Below are 20562 nucleotides of genomic sequence, written 5' to 3'. Positions count from 1 at the left end.
AATTCATGATAAATCCATAGCTTGCATGATTATGCCTATTTCTGCCATGTCATTCAAGTTGCTGCTGCAGCATAAATGGTAATAATTTAATATTGGTTAAATAACTTAGTGTGGAGCCTCGTGGAACTAAGCATGTACTCATTATATGTTGCACATTAAAAAAGTTACTGCATAACACGAATTTCACTGGATAAGTTATGTGTAAAATACATCGTTCATGGATAATGTCAATTAATAGATAATATTGGCATTAGCCAGGCGTCCGTGGCTAGTCAATCTAATTAGACATTCCGAAGTCACTTTGTGGCCCGTTTTTACACAGATGACAACAAAGGGTTGGGACTGACGCTGACCCCAGCCTAAATAAGGAAACATAACTTTAATTGACATTAAATTACATTGGTGTCTGGCTAATCCAAATGTATCCATTTTGGAAAGAGTGCAAATATTTTATCATGATGTATGCTTTATACATAAATAAAGTTGTGTGACTTACTGGGGGCATAAAACACTAAAATGCCTATTTGATATATGTAATATTCTACAAATTAAGTTGTAAATCCTGAATAACCGAAAGAGAGAATAGTAAAAATGATTTATTCAAACTAAAACAAACATACAAAAATGTTTTACATCCTGACATTTGTACATGAAGCGCCCCCCCTAGTGACCTATTGCTGCAATTACAGCTGGTTCCATTGTTTAAAGTCTGTTATCCGCCACAATCTCCTCTGACCAGGAGAGATATCAGTATCCAGTGTTGGTGTTGGAAGCAACGTTTCAGCTGTATGACTAAATACAAGAATGCACACATAGCTAGGCGCAAATACGCTTACATCCCACATACACAGGGACATTAGATGCAGAGGTTCAAGTTCAAAATTGTGTAATAAAGTGTTTAAATCCTTTACTACCAGAGTCCACGAAGCAACAGGCATTATGAAGGCAGCATAAAAGTTCATGTCCACCACAACTTGTTATAAAGGCAGTTCTAGTAATCCTGGCAATGTCATGTTAGTGCAAGTACTTTAGAATGATGAACACATTAATACTAATGACTGATTTGTATAACATATACAGAATATTCAGAGACAGTGAAAAAAGTTCTCCTCACTAATGGACGCTGCATATTGCCTCAACTCCACCCCATTGTACAAATCTGTTTATTTTCTCTTGCTGAGAAAAGTGGCAGTGTTTCATTAAAATCCAATCCCTAGCAAGATAAATCTGTTATTGGGTTCAATATTCACACACAATATACAAATCTCTTGTTTGTAACATAAATAGCAAAAAACAAACCCACCAAAAGACATATAAAACACATTAGAAAATACTATTGTTATGTCAGTCAAGTATATCCTACACCTTGTTATTCAGAATCCAGTCTTCTACTTTACTTAGGTAACATAAGATTTTTGTTTATTTTATTTTTTGTTCTCATTGTACTCTTATGTTTTAAAAACTATTGTAATATATGTATCTACCACATGTACCAAATATTCCTTGGACATGTAAGTTCTTGGACTTTTAAGTTGGGTGAATGACAGGACAGGTTGAAGAAAAATCAGAATAATGATACAATCACGTGGGATTTAGATCACTGCTCCTTCTGCTCATTCATTATGTTCTGCTTCTCTTCTTTGCCAACAATGTAGTTGGCATATTTCTTTGAATTTTTCCTAGACCTTCTCAGAGATGCCTGGATGATTAGGTAACACAATTCAGCCACATTGAGGACCATACAAACACCGGACACAATGATCATGAAGAAGGTAAATACGGTCTTTTCGGTGGGCCTGGAAATGAAACAATCAACTAAATTTGGGCAAGGCCAGTCGTCACATTTAACAAGACGCTGCATTTGGAAGCCAGTGTAGAGGAAGTAGAAGAGGTACATGAAAGCAGCCTCGAATAGGATTCTGAAGAGAATGCTGGTGGTGTAGGTCCACCACAGTGTGCCCACTATTTTAACTTTACGCTGTCTTAACTCCTCTAAGTCCTTTTCATCACATTGTCCCTTCTTCTGCATTTGCCTTTTGTCTCCATGTTTCAAGTAGGCCACGTGCATAGCAACCAGCAGGGCTGGGGTGGACACAAAAATGAGTTGGAGGCACCAGAGCCTGATGTGAGACACTGGGAAGTGGTGGTCATAGCAGACGTTCTTGCACCCAGGCTGTAAAGTGTTGCAGGTGAAATCTGACTGTTCATCCCCCCAGACACTCTCTGCAGCCACCACCAGGATCATAATGCGAAATATAAACAGCACAGAGAGCCAGATCTTGCCAATGCTGGTGGAGTGTTTGTTGACTCCACCGATGACGTCATAAAGTGTTCCCCAATCCATGTTGTTTGATGAGCGTTTCTGGAAGATAGAATATAACATTATTGCAAAGAAAATGGTTACAGGGCAAGAAAAGTATCATTTAAGAAAAGGTATGGGACAGAAAGCGCCTTTATACTGAAACCTGACAAATGAATACAGAGGAAGACAAAATAATGTACAATTCAGGAACTGGTCTGTCAAGTCTAGGAGCCAGCAAGATACATTAATGAGGTAGGAAAGATGTACATCCACTGACATCAATAGAATAGACTTAAAGTAATTGGGTGTCAGCAGTAATTTTTAGCATACATTGGTTACCAGGCTCCTGGAATTTGTTCTTGAGTTAATAGAAGAAAATGAGTTTTACAATCCATGTTATCTGTAATGGTTGATTAAATTAAAGGTCATTATGGAGGTATATACAATTAAATGACAGTAAATAGCTGGACTGGAACTTCCAGTGGATCATATAATGTAAGTTAGGGTAACAAGGGGCTGCCCGGCTGGCAGAGACTAGCAGGGTAGGCTGTGACTAGTAGTTCAACAAGAGCTGGAGAGTACTGGTTGACTAACTCTGCTATAGGCAATGTAACAATCTGTTATACAGCTATGATGGGCAACAGGTGGCCCTTAAATTTGTCTTACTTCTCTGCAGGAATGTTAGAGATTGGCATTTACAGAATGCACCTCATCTAAATTGTTAAGCAGATAATATGATATTATTTCCTTGCTTTCCACACAGGGAATTGAGATATGTAGATCTAGACAAGTGTCATCCTTACTAACATTGATTAAATATTGAGAGTCTCTATACCCGTAGTCATTGCATTTCCAATGATTACTAAAAAATAAGACAATTGTGGTTGTTTAAAACCAAAATATAATCCAATACGCATTTATCAAATTATTTTAAGCAGAACATCTTCTGGTAAATGTTTTAACCCGTTCCATGCAAGTCCAAAGGACAGGTGAAAGCGTTGACGCACTGACCACTAGAGGGCGATGTAACACCATGGCTCATCATCGTGTCCTTTTACACCGCAATGTCCCGATTTGTTTTCATTCGGGACATATTTTTATAACTAAAATGAACACGTGAGTCAAGAGTGATAACACACTGTCACTTTCACCTTTACGGCCACTATTAAACTGACACCATGAAACTGTCTGGAGCACATATAACTCATTTGTTGATAGTAGGGCATTCTGCCATAAACATAATACAACAACTAAAAATAAAAACTATAAATAGATTAAGAAAAAAAATAAAGAAAACCATTTACCTTGAAAATGTAAATTGTAATGTGTGACTTGACTGCAGTGTACAATTAATTAAAAGGCAGTATTTATCACACAATAAATCGTAATCTGTGGCATACTACAAATGCAATCTGTGGCATACTACAAATGCAATCTGTGGCATACTACAAATGCAATCTGTGGCATACTACAAATGCAATCTGTGGCATACTACAAATGCAATCTGTGGCATACTACAAATGCAATCTGTGGCATGCGACAAAATGCAATCTGTGGTATACGACAAATGTAATCTGTGGCATGCGACAAAATGCAATCTGTGGTATACGACAAAGTGTACTGTATATTATACAAACAAACTTAATCTACAAAACACAACGAAATGTTTCTGTGATGTACAACATCGGTATTCTACAAAATATCATCTGTAGTATATAACAGTAAGTATGCTGTACTATACCGCACAAATATGTAACACAGAACACCTGTAGTACACAAGATTCGTATATATGTTTCATATATAATTTGGGTGACTGGAGATGACACAACATAACATACACAATAATAACTGAACCCAACCAGTTGCGGTTACAGATGGAGAACCAGCTCTTCTCCTTTCTTACACACAGGGATAATTAAATATACATGATTAATGAGCTCGGGAGGGCACAGTCAAAATATTCCATCCATACGAATAAAATAACACAACAGGGACATTTATTAGGGGCGAGGTGACAAGGCATTGTATAGTAGTAAATGGTTTACAACTTTGTTGCTGATGATACTATGGTCTTTAAGATATTATTGTATTGGCAAAGTTGTTTACAGACTTGAAAGCCTCATCGCTACATTGTTACTAATAGTATTTCCACAATGGTAAATCTTAGTGATTGTCTTTATGCGATAAAGCAGATTAGTCTCACTCTTCCGTCTTTGCACACACACACACACACACACACACACACACATTTGTTATGTAAATATATGTGTTTCAGAATTCATTATTCGCTAGAGTGGAAAGGGAAACTATTGTTTAACCTAAAAACGCATCCATCTGCCACAGTGCACCAATTATAGGCTATGGACTAAACTATATTAAATAACCTAGATTTATCGCAAACATAAATCGCAGAAAGATGCTGCGATTTAGAGGTCAACTGTGACATCTAAGATGTAGACCAGGGCTAGGGAAATTGTAACAGTAGAAGGACGGCAAGAAATTCTGGGACTTGTAGTCCCACCACTGCAGGAGAGATACAGGTTGTTGACCAATGATAAATCCGCCAAAATGACTGAAATTCTTCTAATCTTACTAGTCACTGATCCATGCTCACTATAGTGAATAAAAGTACAATGAGAAGTAAGACCATACAGACCTGCGCTGTTCTTCCCAGACACAGCTGACTCTGAGTTGGGATTTCACAAAACTAAGATCGCTGTCCTGGGATGGGTTATTCCATATGACCTGAATAGGCAGGTTCTTTACGCTGTAATCCAGGTGTGTCAACATACACCCTTAATGACAAGCGGGTTTTATAATGAGCACATCAGTTGTGTTGAAACATGTATCGGGATGAGTACACTTCCACTAGTATCTAATTGCACGTGTTGTAAACTATTTATTTTATATATTTTATAGGCACTGATTTTTTTTTTTTACTATTTTAATGGCCTTTGTCCTCCCTGCCAATGTATCACATTTAATAAAAGACCACTAACTCCACAATGAAAGTTGAATTATATAAGAGCCATTTGTAACATTCACAATTGCATATAATCCAGAAACATTAGAAGCGTCATCATTTTACATAATCCTGTTCTCCTGGTCATATGGGAAGCGTTTTTACGACGAAAATTACATTTACTGTGAGTAAACATGTTGATGGGCATTTTAGGAAACCCTTTTAGAGCCCAATAGGCCTGAAACGAGTTTAAGACAAATTTAAAAGATCTCACACTTTGCCATATTATGGGAAGATTTCGTTCATGTTTTCTTTTGAAATGTCAAAATGCCCTTATCGTATTACACCAACCTATATATGGGAGAGAAAACCCTTTCAGACTCTGATGAGCTGTGCTTATAATTAAGGTTAATAGCTTAATATGTAAACGTCTATGCAATACTGTTAATGCTTAATAATTATCGCCAGTATTTTAATATATTAGGTCAATGTAATTGCTCTAGATCTAAAAATAAACGGTCTATCCGCACCCAGATTAATACCTTCATTCATTACCTAAATTTATGGATCAAATAAACAGTTATCACATTCCACATTCTTAGGCGACTTGTGTCTCTCTAGTTGGTGTGGCACTACAGGTCACAGCATGCAATACCAGCCAGATGCTGGCAGGGTATGCTAGCACCTGTCTTTCCAGATCAGCCAGAGGACCGAGGTTGTCTAGGCGGTCAGTATATATAAATGAAGAACAAGGGACATTGGTCAGTAACTGTCTGAGCTACATAGGGGAGATAGTTCTCGCCTCTTATGTTCTACTTATCGGGTATTCACAACGAAATTCAAGCAGTTCTAACTACAAACACAGCCCATCACCCAATGTATATATCACAAGTATAATAAGGATAATATCCTCCGTACCTGTTTAGTATCCATGTCCACCAGTATGAAATGGTTAGTGACCACGATTTAGAAGTTTTCTTCCTCTGAATGAATTCTCCCATGTGCATGATAATTATAAATACAATTTCATGAGCTAATTTTGTTTTGGTCACTTCCTTTGTTTTGAATGTACATACCATATTTTTAAGCCAAGTAACCTTTGTTTAGAGCCATCGCGGTGTGATTCAGCGCATTATTATGTATAGCAGATTGATTATTCATTCATAACTGACTGCATGTACATATTAAATGGAGGAGAACATAACACTCTGTACTGCTGGAATGAGGAAGACCAGAGGACTTACCTATGTGTTCAGGAGCTCAATGTACTCAGTAAGGGACAGACCTGTACCACAAGCGAGATGTAGCAGGAATCCTGATCTAGCACCTGTCCTAGAAGCTCAGATTGGAGGTCACACCTCCTCACTCTCAATCTTCTTCCCTGGAACTTTTCTGAGAACTCAGACAGGTACTATTTATTCCAACCTCTTTAGTCCCGCCCCCTGCTGCTCATTTGCATACCACTGTGTGGGATCCCAGAAGACAAATCGACCTATGAGCCCTTTACTTACCTATCTGTGCCAGGCTGTTCATTCTGGGAGGGGGAAGGGGGTTACTACTTTTGCAGAGCCAGGCAATCTGTGGTGGCTGTGGAACTGTAAGTCTCAACATACCCTTGCAGTCTAGGTGTGGTGAAGCCTACTGGAACGTATAGTTTCACAGCAGCGTTTTGGAAGTATGAATGTGCAGTAGTGAATGATGGACATGCACTGCAGAGTGTATGCTCCTATGAGTCTTACAAGTGGTGGGCGACCTGTCTAAATCTAAATGCAAGAAACAGCTAATCTCAGCTCTGCTGGCACAAAACACACTTTGTGTGTTACACTGCCGAATGGGATAGAATATAGCAACTGATCACTTCAAAGTCTACATCGCAACGTGTTTAACAGCTGCTCACGATTTGCACATTGTCCTCAGCTTTGGCATGTGTGAAGGAAAACTGCTGCAGCATCTAAATACTGAGGTGTTTTATTTACACTATCCCTGCAGAGTCCACTCTTACATAATACAACTATGAAATTGCTGAAAAATGGGTAAACAGTCAATTCACATACTAATAAACATCATTAGATGTGACATTTGGAAAATTCAACTTTACCCGATAAGAGACAGTGCACCATAAGATGCTAATATCACAACCTGCACTTAATTGCACATTATGTCCGTGCATACAGTGAATGATATGGAGTCTGATGAATGAGGAAATGCATAACACTCAGGGCTGTAACTAGGTCTGTGCGAGAGGAGCAGCTGGAAGGGGAGCACAGGATTAGGATTATTTTAGATTGGTTTCGTTATAATTTAGGACTAAGGGGCATCATTTTTCGTTTCCTGCCCCAGGCGCTAAAATTTCTAGTTAGGGCTCTGATAACACTACGACTAGTACTCTGGAAACAAATAGGATATTGTCATGCGCAGAAATGATTAAGGTGAATCTTTGTTGTGACATCTGGAATATATAATGTAACTGATAATGTAAGCTCACAAAGTCCTAAGAATTGTTTTTGTCTAGTGTTAATCCCCCACCTCCTCCATTCCCCAGTTTGAGGTTGTTCTTCACCCATGTTCTTCGCTTCATTCTCTTTCTTGTTATTTTCTTTGATACTTTTTTCGTAATTACAAAGCTGATTTATATATTTTGTATCTCAATGACAAATTTCTTAATAAAAATATATTAAGTAAAAAAAAAGTTGGACAGACCTGTTTGATATGTGGGATACATAATTACTAATTTTGGGTGTACTCACTCACACAGTGTCTAGAGTGGCATTAACCCTAAATACAGCCCTGTAGTTCAATTACTCACATTCCTCTGGATATGGTAAATCAGGTGGGCTGATGAGCACAACATTCGTGCATTGCATGACTGATTTACATGTAGGACCTCATTTAGAGTCGGACGCAAAGTCCGTTTAAGAAGTGTAGGAGTGGGAGTGTGCGGCAGCTTGGTAGGGTATTAGGAGTGGCAAGCAACCACAATTGCGTCCCACTCTTAATACCCTATGGAGCTGCGAGCAGTTCCTGCAGCTAGCTAACCGCTTGTGCCACCTAATTCCTGATGCACAGCTTTAGCCCTGTTTTGACGTGTGTTGCGTCTGCGCCTCACTGCGACTAGGATGTATTTACATGGTCACGCCTTCACAATTCCGCGTTCCTCCTATTCTCTTGTAGTGAGTCGCAAGCTGTCGCAAGTGTTAATTGCGTCCAAGATGCAGGTGCATTTGGTGCTTGCTGCACATGCAGTGGCATTATTACTTCTGATTGGGATCTTTCAGAACAGAGTCGGATAGTTCGCTTGTCATTAAAAAGGTAAGTCTGGATTTTTTTAATGTCGCTGAAGTCACGTTTGCCCATATTTTGTCTATGAAGTAGTTGTCTGTGTTATCTACACTGTTAATATCATTACCACCACTCAGGAGTGGTGTTGGACTAGGCACAGTAGGGTGATTTCTAGGTTCCTCCACTTAAAAGCCTTTGAGCTTTCAGCAAGCAGGGGACCGCCATGAGGTGGTCAGGTCATTCAGTTTAGCTTTCAGCCTCAGCATTATTCGAGCGCTGTGGCCAGACCATTTTCCTGACTTGATTGGGAAAACCACCTAGATTTTTTGCCTCTTAAGCAATCTCCTCAGCATGAGGCTATTTCCATTCATTATAAATCTCTATGTACCAGACACGACTATGGGGCACATTTATCAATATTCACATAAAGTGAAAAGTAGTTTTCAATCCTTATCGCAATGATAAGGATTGAACTACTTCTCACATTTATGTACAGTCCTGCACAGAAACAGCAGTTCCGAAAAACTGCTGTTTCAGTGATAAAAAAAATCATACTTACCCCCCTCTTCGGAAGCGCTGTCTTCGGGTCTTCTCTTCACTCTTCAATTGCGCATGTCCAGTTCCAAGAACTGGACATGCGCACACAGATCCCCTCTCTGTCTCTGCAACGATAGTTGCAGAGAGAGAGCGCTGAGTGACAGGGAGGGATCATGTGATCCCTCCACACATGCGCTGTCCAGCTCTGCTCTTCGGAGCAGAGCTGACAGCATTAGATTTCTTCAATTAGGATGATGTACGCCAGCTCCAACATGACAAGTTTTTTTCAGGACTTGTTAGATTGCGGCCAGGAGCAGTAACCATTCTGTTGAATGATGACTGCTCCCAAAAACGAAGAGGAATGCAAAGCAGCAGATATCCATGATATCTGCTGCGATGCCCCCTTAATAAATTTGCGGAGGACACTGTGGGACCTTAATGACCCGTTAAAAGCACTATCGTGCTTTATTAAATATGCCCCTTAGACTTTTTAACAACGGGACTGGGACAAAAAGGGAGCGATTCCCTGAGCTGACTACTGATTTTTTACTTTGTTCCCTAATACTGTCTAGTAGACTGCTCTCAGCAACTACTTACGTGGAAATGTTCCTTAATATTTACCATAGAACCTACCTGTCCCCGTCCCATTGTTTTAAAATAGGTTTAACAGATGACCACTCCTGTCCGAAGTGTGGATCCTCGATGGCGGATATCGCCCATTGCCTACGGGTCTGCCTGCCAGTGTGGCAGTTCTGAACACACATCTGGAGATTCACCAACGACTACCTTGTTAATAATCTTCCTTTAACAGTGGAATGGACTATATTTGGACTACTGCCCAGAGGTTTGCAAGTGTCAAAGGGTAGTAGGAAACTCTCATTAGCAGTCATGGCAGCTGCGAGGAAAAGTATTCTCCACATGTGGGTTCAGAACGTGCCCCCGTCCCTTTCTTCGTTTCGGGAAAAACTTTTCTATGTTTTCCGAATGTACTGGGTGTATGCACCCTTGACGAAGGAACAGTCTACCCAGGCATTTTTTTGAAACTTGGATGAGCTTCATTGACACTCTGTCCGTCCCAATTAAAGAACGAGTTCAGAATTGTTTTAGAGATACCATTTAGTATGGAACCCATTTTTGTGCTGGTCACCCACCCATAACTCTCTTATTATTTTCATTTATATTCTCATTTCCAGGGGTGAATTCCATGTATTATGCATTATTATGTGACGTTTTGAGTGTTTATCACTAATTTTTTTTACCTATACAATCTTAATTTTGTTTTACTTGTACTGTTGGCGATGTTCTGGGAGCCGTGCTTAGTGTCTTTTCAGGACTTCGTCCTTGTTGCCATAAGTAACCACTGTTGAAATTAAATTTTGGTTTGTATTTACCTATATTGTTAAATGTGTGCATTTTATCTTGCAAACTATGTTATTTCTGACATGCTTCAATGAAGGAATATATATATATATATATATATATATATATATATATATATATATATATATATATATCAAACTCTTGTGGTCATTGTTTTGTCTTGAACGAGAGTCTTGCACTGTGACTATCTTTGGGCACTTACATATTACCTTTAGAACATTTTACAAACTGTATTCCACGGTCCACCAGAAAACACCTAAGGCTGGTGATTAGGATTACTGAAATGACTGCATGCATAAGGAAGGTTTATTGTACTAAACTGAGACACAACAAGCTTGCTTAGTTGCAGAAATGATGCATCTCACAGGTCCCATCATGCACCTTTTTTGCCATTATCTTATATTTTCTTAATGATATTACAGTCATTAAAGTAATAACAATCACACATTGCCTTTCCCCTACATGTGATCCCCATATCTAGCCTAAGGCCCACAGCTCAAAAAAACCATGAGACTGGATTATAATATTCACAATAATGCATACATTGATGTTAAAGGATGCTGTCAGTCTGCAGAGATCTCATTTTGCAATCAACATCATTTTATTAAGTCTACATAATACAGGAAAATGAATGAGATTTAATACAATGCCCAATTAATGCTTAATACAGTCTCATAAATGTTCTTGGTACTACGTGCTGAAATACACACAGAGAGAAGCAGGACAAGACCTCGTATCTCACGTTACAGACTAGGTAATTATATGTATAGGCATTTCTATGAATATGTTAAAATGCATATTTTTTTATTTCCCTATATTATGTTTGGTTTTTAAAGTAAGATGCATTTTTATATGCTTTTTTAAAAACTTTTCTTCACCATTATTTAAAATGCTTTTAAAATATTTTTTTTGCATGTACACCGCATGTGAAAACCCATTGAAATGCATATTATGGAGCTGAATCTTAGAGTACTACACCAGTTTATGTAGCATATATTGTGGGAAATTGCTCTGCGCATACCAAGAAAAGTGGCCGTACACATACAGTAAGTGTGTATGCAGATTTGCATGATTCTTGTGCCTGAGGAGGCGGGACGGGGGAGATAAGTAGAGTTCAGTAAAGGCGCAATTGCGAACAGAAGCAGAGCGGGACACAGACACATACATAAATGTTCAAACTGTATAGTTTGCAGGTGGTCAAGGACATGGATGATGATAATGTGATTGGCTGTTGTGAGAGCTCCACTGATGCTGATAGGTGTTTCCTTTATTGCATGTGCATATACTAGGCTTTGGTATATTTAATTTTTTTGCATGTACCGATTCGGGGAGTTGTTTCTTCTGTTTTCAATTTGTATTGATGCCTAACAGTGAATATGTAGTTTGCAAGCAAATAAAAAACATGGGCGTAGGTATATGTAATGTGTGCCTGGGGTAATCCAGGAGCATATAGTACTGGTGCAAACCTGCACACATTTACTGATAGTTTCAGCACGGCATATATATGCAATTGTGTTGTTTTTTTAGTGAATATAACTTGCAGCTGCGATTTTGGGAACAATTGCGGCCAACTGTGTTTCCCTTGAACTCTGTTAAATAAATCTTCAATGAAATACAACTGCTGCGTATGCATTAGCAATGAGGTTAACTATTAAATTTGCTTGATTAAGTGTTAAAAAAATGGACACAAACTCCAGCAAGCTGCATTCTTAAAGCTGGATAAAAGATAGAAGAACAAAGTGCAATACAACAGGTGCCTTATTACAATCCATCATACATAACATTATCTGCTTTTTTATCCATTTTTTCTAAGAGAAACAAAAAAAGTGAAAAAAAGCTGTAAAAAAACCTCCCATAACTGAAGATATTGCAAATAAGAAAAGATGCATTATGTGTCATGTTCTGGATCTTCATGATTTCCTCTTTCAGTATGTACAGTTGCACTGGTAGATCTTGCTGTGCCAGTGAAAGATAGTTATATTTCTATGACACCAAAATCTGTAATGGGTGCATAAATCAGAGAACACTAATTCCAGGGCCTCCAAAATCACCCAGGCCCTCTTCTCCGCAACTTACCAGTTGTCTCCTCATGTAGTTACCTCTGATGAATTATTAGATGAAAAGGATGTTTTAAGCATCAGTTAATTAGTTCAGCACAGATTTCTGCCATAGGATAATAAGTGGGAAGTTCCAGTGACGCACACAGGGGGGGGGGGTTTCTGAGTCTCCAGAAACCCCCCCCCCATGCGCTAACTCAGTGCCTACCATATCAGCACTGTCCTATATAGCAGCCGCGGCGCTGTCAAAGAAGCGTCAGCGGCGGTGCTGTATTGTATACAGCACCGCCGCGGACTCTTCTTTGGCAGGGCCGCGGCTGCTGTATAGGACAGCGCTGACGAAAACGGAGCTGCTGCTCATGCGCCCGCGCTCTCTCTCGTTGTTTTTTGGGGTTTTTTGGGTCAGGGGGGGTTTCAGGGGGGGAAACCCCCCCCCCCTGACAATCCTGCGTGCGCCCCTGAGTTCAGGAGCAGTGTATGCTGTATCCACTGGAAGGGGTCACGTTAGTGAGACTTGAGCTCCAAAAATACAATAAATATACTTAAAGGGGATATAGTCATTCAAAGAACTGGACTGCACTGGTTGAAACAACAGGTTTATACAGAAGGTGTGAGTGCTGGAGAGCGGTACAATAATGAGTGTCTGCAGGCAACAGTGAAGCATGGTGGAGATTCCTTGCAAGTTTGGGGCTGCGTTTCAGCAAATGGAGCTGGGGATTTGGCCAGGCCAAATGGTGTCCTCAACGCTGAGAAACACAGGCAGGTACTTATCCATCATGCAATACCATCAGGGAGGTGTCTTATTGGCTCCAAATGGAAGGGAAGATATGGCCCACACAGAGCCCTGATCTCAACATCATCAAGTCTGTCTGGGATTACACGAAGAGACAGAAGGATCTGAGCAAACCTACATCCACAGATCTGTGGTTAGTTCTCCAAGATGTTTGGAACAACCTCCCTGCCGAGTTCCTTCAAAAACTGTGTGCAAGTGTACCTAGAAGAATTGATGCTGTTTTGAAGGCAAAGGCTGGTCACACCAAATATTGATTTGATTTAGATTTTTCTTCTGTTCATTCACTTTGCATATTTTTAATTAATAAAAATAAACTGGTAACACTTCTATTTTTGAAAGCATTTTTTCAGTGCATCAACACTTTTAAATATTTACATTAATCACAATGGGAGCACATTGTAAATGCAATGAGATGCAGTTAAGACGCCTTTATCTATGCATTTCCACAAGTGATTAGCTTGAGCAACACAATGCAATCAGCAACTTCCTGTTTTCTCACAGATGCAGGTTTAAAAAGCACAGATTGAACACACTTGTAAATGCATTTAATCACATTTCTAACATTACAGTTAATTTGCGTTTCAACATGTGTCAAAAATGCATCCTAAACGCTATCCTGTGCTCACCATTATGTAAAGAAAAATAAATACATATGTTTACTGAACAGCGACATGTTTACTTGTAAAGGGAAACTTCCTTTTACAAGGCAGCGCCGCTTTAAATTTAAGCTGTCATCTCGCCGATTTCCAGCGACTTGTACAACCCGCACTATGATACATTTACCCCCTGATGTTTACAGTTATTCTATAGGTCCAAAACTGTGATCTATGTAAAAAATATGACTGCTTTGCTCAGATATTGCTTTATGTATTGTTCATATGGTTATTTATATGTTTTAATGAAACAGTTATATATTGTAATATCAGCTCAATGTATTGGTATATATATATATATATATCTACTATATAAATGCCTAGTGGCGTGTGTGGGAAAAAAAAACCCAAGCTGCAGCACCACCTGCTGGGCAGAGTTATACACTGACCTATATATTTCTTGAAGGAGAAGTGACAGTTGGGAGTGGTTGGTGGTTGCCGGGGGTGACAGTGGGGAGTTTTTAACACCTTAAGTAGCTTGATGAAGGATGTGGCGATGAAGATGAAGGATGAGGTGATGGAAAAAAATGATGAGGTGTTGACATGTGGACAAAACCACGTTAAAAAAGGGCGCTTGCGTCGGGAAGTAACGCTCTTCCCCTGAGGAGGCCTGGGCTAGGCCCAAATGCATGACAAGAGCCTTTTTAACACCTTAAGTAGCTTGATTTGACTAGAATGCATGAGTATCATGCACAGGTTAACTTGTATATATATATATATATATATATATATATATATATATATATATATATATCACAAGCTAATTGGACCATCTTCTGTGCTGTAATTCCTTTTTTTCAGAGAATTGGAAGTAGACTATTAACCCATGTAGAGAAGTATGGAGTCAGTTCAGTTTATTGAAATCTGAGCAGTCATTGGTAACACATATAAGACATCAATGTCTGCCTTGCCAGACTGGGATCATAGAACACAGCAGAATCGTTCTGATGTGAGAGGGGAAGAGCTTTGCTTATTCACATTAATGTTACACTGACTGAGTGTATCCCTGCTTTACAACACCACAGATACCTAGATAAACAACACCACAGATACCTAGATAAACAACCCCACAGATACCTAGATAAAAGGTCTATCAACGCCCACCTAACCGTACCTTCAGCAGTGGTCTCACAGTTTACATTACAGCCATTACAGCTTGAAATTACAGCACAGGGATTGTAACATAGCTGAACACAATATACTTGTAAAGAGTTGTCTACTAAGAAAGAATTTCAACTAAGATTGGTGTCTTGTAATAAGACTAATGCTGCCGGAACGGTCTCTAGTCCCCAGCTGTGCAAATGCATTAAAATAGTAAAGGACTTTCCAAGCCATCACCATCACTTCAATCCCCTATTCGCCTTTGCTACAGAAAATCTCAGTCCTCTCTTTAGAAGCAGCGTGATCGAATGTCTCTTCCTGTTATTATACTTGAGCCAGGATCTGTGAGTGCTCAGAATTATCCAGCTCAATTGATTTGACAGCCTCTCACACAAAGACTACACTGTTCCGCTGCCTCTCTAACCTGTGTGCGCCAAGGTCTATTCATGAGATGGATAACTGACATGGGTGGCTAATGTGTGGGTGTATTCCCATAACATACAGTGATGCAAGTACTCAAAAAGCACATGTTACAAGACAACTTTTATGTTATAGATGCTGTGGTCCTTTAATAGGTCTACTCTGAAGGCACAAATAAAAAAACAATCTGCTTAAGGCTTCGTACTCATTGGTGTTCATTTCATGCATTTCACTGGCATTTTTAACACTAGTACAATGTAAATATATGGCTCTGAAAATACAACCCACTGCTTCAAATCCACATATTTACAAGTGTTCAGGTACATTGTGTTTGCGCTGCATTTTTCCAAACTCATCTTACTCTATCTATATGCATCTATTCCAGGTAAATGCTTTGGGAACACATACAGAGACCTCCTATGACCTCAAAATGGTTATAAAAATGCAAATAATAGACACATGACCATACATCCCCAATGGGACAAAATAAGCTCCACCCTGATCGATGCAAACCACACCCAGAAAGGCCCATAAGTGCCCAATTCCCAACCACTTTGGGTCAAAATCCCGCCCGGTTCTGTAAGCCCCAGCTCTTTTACTGCCCTTGAATCAGGACAGTTGGGGGGTATCCATGACAGGTTTGCATTTGCCATCTGGTTTACTAGTGTTAAAAAATGTAAACGCAACACCAGCATGTACCTGACTATAGGCTGTTTCATTAGAACTGTGTTGTTTTATTAACTGTACAGCTCAGTTAATAAACAGCTATCGATTGGCACATGTACTATATATTGATTAATGAGGCACCATGCACAGGTTAATGCTCTGTATATAGTGTGCTGTGCAATGATCCAGCTTATTCCACTCAGTCATTGAAAAGACAAAGTGCAGTTCAGGGCACACTATCCCGGCACAGCCACTGCCTAGAAACACTGACACTATGAAGGCAGAATGTTACTGTAATAGATTTTATTTGCATGTCATTTTCAAATGTAACATCCAAGTTTCTTTTGCAAGAAGATGGAATTAATAAATGTTAACATTTGTTTCAGAGTTTCAAATTCAATGTTATTTATTGTTACAGTCTATAAAACATGGGAAATATGTTTGTTAAAAATAATAAAAATGAGTTTAGGGGTTTTTTTTACATTTCACAAATTAACAGAATATTACAGGAAGTGAAGTGCAAAGTGGGCACAGTGGCAAAGAAAGAAGAGGTGGTCAGGCGGCTCATTAAGGTACGTGAGGGAAGGGTTAGAGGCTATTGAAACCTTGCAGGCTTCTTTAAAAAAATGTATGAGGCCTCCAAAGACCTATTGAGACTCTTTTTTGGTTAAGAAAGACTGGAAAACCTGCAGCACTTTAGTTCCTGTCGCGGTTGGACGCCTCCTCTTCATCCGCCACTGCACCCTCTCTGTTCTTCGCTGGACTAGACCACAAACCTATTATAGCTGCTCTATTAATATAGTAATTCAAAGTAAGAATACAAGTGGTGTTGTGGCTTAAGTGTATTTACATTTGAGAACATCACTCTTCTCTCTTCCTCCTCTTTTACAACCTGTGCTCTAGACCCTGTTCCCTCCAAGTTCCTCCGCTCCCTCTCTCCCATTGCCTGTTGCCAAATTGCTCAACTTTTGAACCTCTCTAAACTGGTCTCTTCCCAATATTTCCTTCACCGGTTGATAACATCACTCTTTCTCTTGTTACACAAGCCCGCTGCCTTGGAGTCGCCCTTGAAGTCACTTTGCCCTCAGCTTTACCGCTCATATCCAGTGCCTCACCAAATCCTGCCACTTCCTCCTCTGTAGCATTACTAAAATCCGTACTTTTCCATCTCAGGAAACAACCAAAATCCTGGTCCATTCATTCATCATTTCTCATCTCGACTATTGCAACCTCCTTCTCGCTGGCCTTCCTGTCTCTCACCTCTCTGCCATTGAATCCATCCTAAATGCTGCGGCTCTCTTTCCTCTCACACCGCACCTCTTACGCTACTTCTCTGCGCAAAACCCTTCATTGGCTCCCTATTCGTTACAGAATTCAGTTCAAGCTCCTTACCCTCACTTACAAAGCCCTTACCAACACTTCTCCCCATACATCATTGATCTTGTGTCGAGGTGCATATCTACCCGGCCTCTCCGCTCTGCCTCTGACTTCTGCCTTGATTCTCCTCCCATTACCTCCTCTTCCTTCGCGCCCACCATCTCCATTTTATTCCAGTTGGTCCTACTGTCTCTCACCACCCCTCCCTCTAGAATGTAAGCTCTCACGGGCAGGGTCCTCTCTACCTGTTTCCCCACATCTGTCTACTGTCTGACTGCCTTGTTCATACTGCTATATTTTTTGCTGCACTCTGTGTAAGTCACCATAGCATTTCTACCACTCATCTGTGCTACTTATGTGTTTCCTTATATATTTGTGACTTCTTACTGTATCCAGCGCCATGGAATCTGTGGCGCCTTATAAATAAATAATAATTTGACACACTTTGATTAAATTCACCACTTTGTCTAGACTTTACTGACCAACACAGAAGCTCAGCCCTGTAACAGGCATTTGTTGGTGATAACCAAGGACTTGTCCGATTCTATTTTTCGTTCAAATAAAACCATACGCTAGTCAAAATATGCAACAAAAGTATAAGTTGACTGCATGCTTCTTGCCAAACCTCCCATCTGAAGGACATTGGCCCAAAACACATCTAACAATCCTTTTTGTCATGTTAAGATTAATCCAGTGATCCAAGTAGATGGGTCACATAGTATTGCATTGTCATAATTGTTGTATAGCTTATGTTCACTGCAGGATCTACAGGATTATATATAAATATATAAATATATATAAATATGTGTCCCCAGGAATCCCAGCAGTAGAAACAATAATTGATAGCAATCAACCTGTGGATAACTGAATAAACCCAATCAGTCACATAATAATTCCCCTTATATTTATAAATGGACATAAACATAGAACACACAGCAGTAAATGAAGCCTGTATACATTAACATACTATCTATTTGCAAGTAGTTAAGGTCAGGTAATGAGATTGAAACCAGCATTGTTGTTTATATGGCTGCTTGCAATAAAAAGATGTTTCAGAGAGTTTGGTTATCAAATATCAGAGTAGTGATAGCGCCCACAATAGTACTTCACTAAATGTATTCAGGAAATTCTTGAGATGGAAGTATTTAAATGCGTTGATAGTGAAATCTGAGGCAACAGGTAAACAGCCTCACAGGTTAGTAATGCACACACTGCAGGAATTTAAATGCTCTGTGTATTTGAACAGTATCACTGAAACACAATAGAAGTCAACAGAAAACACTGGACAGAATAACACTTTCAGTGTGAGACACTGCTGAGATGGTCATAAAATATTTATTTATTTTTGTAATCCAGCCAGAGTTTAAATGGCTTTGTTAATGAAACAGTAATTAAATGTTAAATGTGAAAACAATGCCAAGTAAATTAGTTAATTAGTTAGTGTTAAATAACTAATTACTGATTAGTCGCTGTGGTTCAGAACTCATTTTTGCAACTAGTATACCTGAAGATCTTTAATAACCAACCACTACTTGCAGAGGTTACTGAGTTTGTGAAATATATATTGTAGATTCTATTTTTATATCGGCCACGTTGAGCGAATATTTTCACGTGTACGTGATTCATTTTTATTATATTTTAATAATAATGCAGACATATTTTTTCTTAAACCAACGCTCTCTGTTTTTTTGTTTAATTTTGCACAATTTACAGGTCAGGTATAAGTGCCGATTACTAGTGATGACGGCAGCGTATGCATGCTACAACATGTGTTTGCAATTAGGAGCAACTGTAAAAATGCATTTCATGTACAGTAGACATTAATAACATCATAATGAATGTATTTTAGGGGACAGGGGGATGAATTTTTTATTTTTTTTTTACATTTTTTAATGTTTTGCCATTAACTACTAAATTAAAAGGTGCCATTAATTGAGTTCTTTTTACTTCTTTGCTTTCTTTTTGGACTTTATATTCAAATGTGTATTGAAGGTATCCTGCAGTATATGCAACATATGTATTGGAGGTATCCTACTGCCCTGCAGTGTAGTGTCTGTTAGGGCAGAGCGAGCATAGACCCGTATTCATCAGAGGTATCTTTATATCCTTATTGAATATGGACGTGCACATGTCTGATTTATCTGCATTTTTTTAAAAGTAAGGTAAAAAAATGAAGTTTTCTCCTGGACAAAATCATGTTACAATGCAAGGGGTGCATATTAGTTTATTTTTTTGCGCACAAGTTAAATCCTGGCTGTTTATTCATGTTACACACAAATACGTGATAGCTTTATTTTTACACTGAAATATAAAGTTGATCTAGGACATGCCCTACCCCAACTATTAATCTGTCCCCACATTTTACATTTACCTCCCCCTCCAATGCAACATGGTTTTGCCCAGGTGCAAAGTTACTAATTTTTTTGCTTTACTTTCTTTAATTAAACTAGTGTGTAAACCATCAGTACAGAACTGAGCCATACTTTCGCCTTTGGTTGATCACATATTATTATTATTATTATTATTATTATTATTATTATTATTAATAATAACATTAATAGAGCACCAGCATATTTTGTAGCACTTTACAATTGGGAACTAACGTAGTAACAAAATGAGGCTGGTGCTATATTAGGGAATTTAGACTGTAAGCTCCAATGGGGTAGGGACTGATGTGAATGAGTTCTCTGTACAGCGCTGCGGAATTAGTGGCGCTATATAAATAAATGATGATGATGATGATGATGGGTATTAATAGACTGACAAAGAGGTACGAGGGTTCTGCTTGTAAGGTTATAATCTATAGGACAATATGGGGTTGATTCAATTCAAGGCAATGAGCCACCGGACAGTTGTACAGTCTTGTGGAATTTCTTGGAATGTATAAGTGAAAGATAATATTAGTATGGGTTTAACTGGAATACTTTTTGTGCTTTAGTTAGTTGTATCTAGGTAATAACAATGGCTTATAAATTGGATCACATCCCATTAGCCTGTTTCTTGGTAAATATATCTGATACAATATTTTACTCTC

General features: G+C 38.9%; 1 protein-coding gene across 3 annotated transcripts; it reads right to left on the bottom strand.

Annotated features, from left to right (window-relative positions):
* Positions 1 to 581: 581 nt before the first annotated feature.
* GJB2 (gap junction protein beta 2) lies at positions 582 to 6660 on the bottom strand. Of its 3 annotated transcripts, none has more exons than XM_075198866.1 (2): positions 6510 to 6660; positions 582 to 2362 (listed from the first exon to the last, which is right to left on the bottom strand). In XM_075198866.1, exon 2 carries the CDS (start codon positions 2342 to 2344, stop codon positions 1598 to 1600), a length of 747 nt encoding a protein of 248 aa, XP_075054967.1. In that variant the 5' UTR covers positions 2345 to 2362; positions 6510 to 6660; the 3' UTR covers positions 582 to 1597. The 3 variants fall into 3 exon arrangements, with proteins under 3 accessions (XP_075054967.1, XP_075054966.1, XP_075054968.1); XM_075198865.1 differs by lacking the exon at positions 6510 to 6660 and adding an exon at positions 6184 to 6277; XM_075198867.1 differs by lacking the exon at positions 6510 to 6660 and adding an exon at positions 4960 to 5066.
* Positions 6661 to 20562: the final 13902 nt, after the last annotated feature.

Source organism: Mixophyes fleayi, chromosome 2, assembly GCF_038048845.1.
Source record: "Mixophyes fleayi isolate aMixFle1 chromosome 2, aMixFle1.hap1, whole genome shotgun sequence".
Classification (NCBI taxonomy): domain Eukaryota; kingdom Metazoa; phylum Chordata; class Amphibia; order Anura; family Limnodynastidae; genus Mixophyes; species Mixophyes fleayi.
The sequence above is the reverse complement of the archived record's forward strand: the minus strand, read 5'-3'. Positions and strand labels throughout refer to the sequence as shown.